Below are 6,092 nucleotides of genomic sequence, written 5' to 3' on the forward strand. Positions count from 1 at the left end.
TGGATGAATTTCGATGGAATTTTCAGGGTAGGTCAGAAATGGGTTAACTTAGAAGTGATTAGTTTTTGGTGGTGATCTGGATCAATTATCAATCAATAATCAAAAATAAAAAACCAAGTTATGGACCGATTTTGATGAAATTTTCAGGAACTGTCAGAAGTGGGCCAAGGAACAGATGATTAATTAGTTTTTGGTGGTGGTCCGGTCCAGATCATTAATGAACGATCAAAAATAAAAAATAAATAAATCATTGAAGAATGAAAATTTAGGGGTGAAACGGCATTTGGTAGTGACTTTGCTGCCTTTGCGGAGATCTGCGCTCTCGGAGTGCTTTTCTAGTTTTAAAATGTATTGCAATGAGTACACGCATATAGGCCTACTAGGCCTAATATTTAAGTGTCATCTTAGCTCGGTGTTTGCTTAGGGTGGAAAGACGTCCACAAGGGTGGAAAGCTGTATCGTAAAAAAAGCCAAATATTAAGGAATGTGTATCATTTGAGGACAAAAAGTCGAGATTTCCCATTATAGTTAAAAGTCGGTTTATGGAAGCAGTTGTTAGGCCTACTTACGTCTACTTGTTTATGACTGTCAGGCTTGGGTAAGCAATAGCGCTTAGCATGTAGAGGTCACTTACAGTTCATTTAAATGGCACTTCGTCAGTCCAGGGTCCCGTAACTCGAAAGCTTCGCGTATTGCGAATAGCGATATCACATAGAGGCTATATAATATAATAGGACCTATATGGGACGAGTATGGGCGAGTTATGGAATCGAGACGCTTGCGCTCGCGATCGGTCGCAATGCTTTCGAGTTACGGGGCCCAGGACACCACACCTACACAGCATATTCCAGGGTAGTTCGTACAACAGTCTTGAATATATTCTGTATATGGAGTGAGAAACCCACTCCCTTCAAAAGATTTATACAGAAAGATGAAAATTCTCTGGTTCGCTGTGTAAATGTGATTTCCAAATTCAAATTCTCTCTCTCTCTCTCTCTCTCTCTCTCTCTCTCTCTCTCTCTCTCTCATCCAAGTGAAAATTTGGGTAAGTTTTTAATTTCCAGTGATCGAAAAAGGGTCATCGATCACTTTACGCCCCGCATTAGTAGGCCTACTCCTATCGTTTAACCTCCCCTAACAAAATTATCATGTAACCCGCTTTGATACGCCCTCGCGCCGTAACTCTCCCTAATCTGTGTTTGAATGACGCTTTGAAAATTTTATCACTCTTTGGTCCCGGTATTTACAAGCACAGTAAGGTTCTTGAAACATATATTATGTTTTAGAACGCACACACAAAATGAGCTAATTCAACGGTTCAAGGTCTCCTTGTTTGGTGCCTCTTGGGAGTAAATCTTGTAGCTCTTTTGCGATAGAAGTACGAAAAGTAAAGCATTGCGTAAACACAACAACAATAGGTGACTGACGAAGCAGGAAGGGTGAAACGTTGTCCTAAAGGTAGGTTATCTTTTAGACGATTAAACATAGATCTTATATATATTTTTTTCAAGGGCAATCACAATGCTTAAAACATAGACCATAAGCAAAACTTTGCAAGTCGACACTTGACAATCGCTTAGCGTCACACTCACAGGACCAATTTGGACCCATTGGCCCAATTGGCGGTGTGACTGAAATGCGCAATACACCGCAATACAGCGCATGGGTATGGTGTTAAATTGGAGTCCTCATATATCCATCTCCTGCACAAGACCATCGTAGTTTGCCAGTAGGCCAAAAAGTGTATATTAGTATCCTTCTAACAAGCTACTGCATATACTTAGACATATTCGTAATACATATACCTACAGGTATATATACATTTGTACCAGTACGGTATAGAATATGGCGTTGGATTATTAAATTTAATACTATTTCAACACGTACATGTACATGTGTGTGCTTCTCATTCCAGCAGCTCAGCGCACCTTTCCGTTCAGTAGAGCCCGAAATCTGAACGTTGCAAGTTCCCCAGCAGACAAAATCAACAAGTATTCCTTAGAAATCGACTTGTTAGAATCGAAGTGATACTTTGATCACAAATGTCCGTCACCCACAAGATTTGAAAACTACTGTAGAAGGATAAAGAGTTGGAGATAAACCTAAACAGTTCCACACACAACACATTACTACAGTATAAATCAACATTATATTTGAAAAAAGGAGGTTGCGCAGTTAGCCTTGTTTGTCAGTGATACTGAGAAGAAGCTTGAAGGATGTGCAGTGGTCGTATAGCTCTGGGCTATGTGGCCTGGGTCCTGCTGGGGTTTATGACTGGACTGCACTGGCTGGTCTTTATACCAGGTAAACAACAACAGCCACAACAACAATAATGATAATAATAATAATAATTTGATAATAGGAAACGGTGTATGGTGATGTGGATAGTATTTATAATGATTATAACACTGGGGGTCTGGCTTTAAAATAATAATAATAATAATAATAACAATAATAATAATAATAATATGATGATGATGATATTGGTTTGTATACCAGTTAAAGTACTGAGAATAGTTAAAGCTGATCATGGAGTTATAATAATTAAAGGACAGGTGATTGCTGATGTAACATACATGTTTTATCTCTGAAGAACATTACAGCATCACATATGAATACTTACATATTCAGTTTTATGCTTTATAATAAAATAAGTAAAATACAAGTGTATGATATAGTACACCTGATATATTGTAATCTTGATCATTTCAGGCCTATGTCTCAACCCTTACAGAAGCTATGGCATGTTCAGTTTGTGTGCCATCTTGTCACACATGATAGCTTATTGGGTTGCTAATGTGGCATTTTGGGTCTTTAGACAAACTATGCTGCCTTGGTAAGTTATATTTATGTATAAAATTTAGTTTTACAAATATTCCTTTTTTTAATCACTCACATCACTAGAATTTTCAGAAATTTAAGTTTATACTAAAAAAATAGTGCAAAATATATTAAAAAAGTTTTGATTCAGTTTAAAATCTCTATAGTGAAAAAAACGTCAATATTTTTTCTTTGATATGTTTTTTCTTTGAAATGTTGATTTAAAAAAAAATTGAAAAGTTAGTTTAGTTCATGTCATAAAGTGAAAGTCTGATATCAGTTTTTGAGAGTGATAAATCTTGAAAGAGGAAAAGATAATAAAAAGTGAGATTTTAGACATTTTAAACTTCATACTGTATCTGTGTCCAATCAGGTATATTCCCTGCAGTGGAGGAGAGGATATGTCACCAGCCTGTTTGTTTAATGAGCAAGAAACCAGGTGAGTAGTTATATAGTAGACCATATTCTCCCACCCCCATCCCCACCCCACCCCCAGCTAAGCAGATACCCCCATCTACAACTTCTCCCTCACCAAAATGGTTACGGTAAATCAAAAACAGCAATCTTTCATTTCCAGTGCCTTACATATTAAGATATAACTGTCCTTGTCTAGTATTTGTATAAGCTGGGGAAATCAAGACAATATATTTAATATTTTTACCTTTGCGCCCTAATCCTAACCAGGGTGGTAGACAGTGGGAAAAAGTCATAAAGGTTTTTTTTTTTCTTTTTTTTTTTTTGGTTAACTTTCATTCTTCATTTTTCTTATTTATTTATTTATTTATTTATTTATTTATTTATTTATTTATTTATTTATTTATTTATTGTTCTGTGGGTTAATTATACTGAAAGTTAATATGTACTTTTCAGAGAATCCCTTTTTTATCACATCTGTACATTTTCACCAGCTCAATCTGGTGCAGAAAGTATGATTAAAGCATTATGTTGTTTGTGAGGTTGATTTTCTTGTTTTTTTTAAACCTTTTTTACAATATATATTGAGAGAGAGAGAGAGAGAGAGAGATTTTATTTAAGATTATGATTGAATATCTCTCTGGTTATTATTATTATTATTATTATTATTTTAGAACTTTTCAATGTATGTTTACATTACAGGTACACAGCTTTCTATGTGATCCACCTAATCCTCCTGTTATTCATGTTGATCAAGTGGATCGTGGATGGTTTGTTGCTGTGGTACTGGATAAGACGAAGCGACCAGAAAGCTGCTGCGCAAGACGGTCACCATGGGATAAAGTTGCCGCAGTCGGAGTATGGGAGCAATTGATTACTTTTTTCCTATTTTTTTTTTTTTTGAAGTGATGTACAAAGGAATCCAGTAACTGTGAAGTGCCATTGGAACAGTACCATAAAAGAACGTCATTCCCTTAAAATTTATAATCCAGAGATAACAGTGTGTCCAATAGAGGTAGTTATCTATATTTTTTGACTTAGACGGATTTTATAGAAGAGCTTTAAAAACTGATAAGATTCTCAGAATATTTTCTTTAAAATTTTAATGTTTATACTTTTATCGATTTGTTATATACTGCGTATATATGTATAATTGATATTTATGATACAGAGGATTTCCGTATTTTATTATTTTTTCCTTTCTCTTGACTTCTTGTAAAATAAACAAATAATAAAACATGTTCAGTGTTTTTTATTTATTTTGTAATCAATACATTATCGTAAACATGAAAATTTCACTTTCTTCTTTTTCATTTATTCAAATTACACATGCACAGACAAACGGCACCTCTAACATTTAATTGATTATAATAATATATGAAATAATACATTAATTAATTCATACTAAAGAGGGTTTAATTAAGCACATCGGTAAAACGGGGCAACGTCCAAAAGATGCCATTTTCCACAATTTACAAATGTCCCAGGAAAATCCGTAATTAGTTTTTATAATTTATATTCGCTAACTCTGTGTGTTTGCCTCCCCCCCCCAAACCCAGTTAGAAATTAAAATGTAACTGAAAAAGAAAAGAAAGAAGTAAAAAAAAACGTTTGACGCTAAAATTTAGCTGCTGTCTTCGTTGAACGCCATGTGTTCAAAAAGGAGATGAATTGCTTTCATCGACCCTGTTTACAGAAAGTCGACGCTCCTTACCCAACATCAATTTTTTTCTGGTCTTAGACAAAAAACTTACCACTAATAAGACCCCATTCCCAGACCTAGATCGATCTAACAGGATCGACCCATCTCCGATGGGTTTCTCACAAAATTGCATTAAGCGGCTCTGGTGTCTGGGACGCCTACTGAAGCTGCTAGGAGGTAATTAACAATCGTTTAAGGACATTGTAACCCTTTATTATCATCCAGATACCGAAAATGAGTTCTTTCCTACATCTATATATTCAATGATACATATATCTTTGTGCTGCTTTAAAAACAACAGAAAAACCCTCAAAAATATAAAATATCGGCGTTTATATTTTTCGTTGCAATGTATAAGCATAGGCAACTCAAAGCTTTAATCGTTAATTTAACACATTTCTATTTTTAGGTGAGATAGCAATCGATATGGGGTTTAAATTCAACTCCGAACAAGATTTTATCACGAGAATTGGCAGAGTTGACCAGTAGTGTATAGGCTACAATTCCGTGCAGTCATTTTGGCTTAAATGTTTTTTGTTCTGGAGTTATGAGTCCCTTATTATAGATTTTCATTAAACAAAGGCATTATTTTGCTTTATTAACGGAAAAAATCGGAACTAAGACTTTAAAAAATAATCGCTGGCAGGGTTTTGGAGTACTAAATGGTGTCATTAAATCGGCGTTGAACCGATGACCGTTGGTGCTTCGAAAAATTTGATAAACCGTTTTTTCAGTTTTTACCCCAAAATCGCAATTATGGCGTCACCCGAAAGATGACATGTGTAAATATTAATTAATTTAGTCACTGAACACTGGAGATTTATTTATTACCCAAGAGAAAGTATGTAGGGCAGTTAATAATGAGTTTTGGGCGAAAAATGACAATATCCTCAGCAGCTTCAGTAGGTGTGCCAGACATCAGAGCCGCTAAAGCTGAATGTAATATAGCGAGAAACCCCTCGGAGATGGGTAGATCCCAATAAATCGATCTAGGTATGGGAAAGGGGTCTAAGACGCTGGCTCCATACATCTTAGGCCACATTTACAATAATTGACGTTATTGTTTGTGATCTGGGGATGCCTGTTTGTGATTTCAAACGCCGAATTAACGACTTAAACCGCGCTTTAAATGCGCGAACGTGAAATTTGATTGTTG

The 6,092-nt window shown here is 35.4% G+C and overlaps 1 protein-coding gene across 2 annotated transcripts; it reads left to right on the forward strand.

The window, feature by feature from the left end:
* Positions 1-1,361: 1,361 nt before the first annotated feature.
* LOC106170470 (uncharacterized) lies at positions 1,362-4,473 on the forward strand. 2 transcript variants are annotated; one of them, XM_086994626.1, is made up of 5 exons: positions 1,362-1,458; positions 1,916-2,304; positions 2,713-2,836; positions 3,194-3,259; positions 3,937-4,473. In XM_086994626.1, the coding sequence occupies exons 2-5, from the start codon at positions 2,217-2,219 to the stop codon at positions 4,106-4,108; spliced, it is 450 nt and encodes a 149-aa protein (XP_086850752.1). In that variant the 5' UTR covers positions 1,362-1,458; positions 1,916-2,216; the 3' UTR covers positions 4,109-4,473. The 2 variants fall into 2 exon arrangements, with proteins under 2 accessions (XP_086850752.1, XP_013405787.2); XM_013550333.2 differs by having other exon boundaries at positions 1,378-1,458; positions 1,919-2,304.
* The last annotated feature ends 1,619 nt before the right edge of the window (positions 4,474-6,092 follow it).

Source organism: Lingula anatina, chromosome 8, assembly GCF_051362555.1.
Source record: "Lingula anatina isolate TDL-2025a chromosome 8, LinAna3.0, whole genome shotgun sequence".
In the NCBI taxonomy this organism is placed as follows: domain Eukaryota; kingdom Metazoa; phylum Brachiopoda; class Lingulata; order Lingulida; family Lingulidae; genus Lingula; species Lingula anatina.

Bases quoted from the DNA above. Each gene is read 5' to 3' on its own strand.
- LOC106170470 (XM_086994626.1), top strand. From the start codon at position 2,217: ATGTGCAGTGGTCGTATAGCTCTGGGCTATGTGGCCTGGGTCCTGCTG. The intron at 2,305-2,712 runs GTAAACAACAAC...TGATCATTTCAG, and splicing joins CTGGCTGGTCTTTATACCAG to GCCTATGTCTCAACCCTTAC. The intron at 2,837-3,193 runs GTAAGTTATATT...GTGTCCAATCAG, and splicing joins AGACAAACTATGCTGCCTTG to GTATATTCCCTGCAGTGGAG.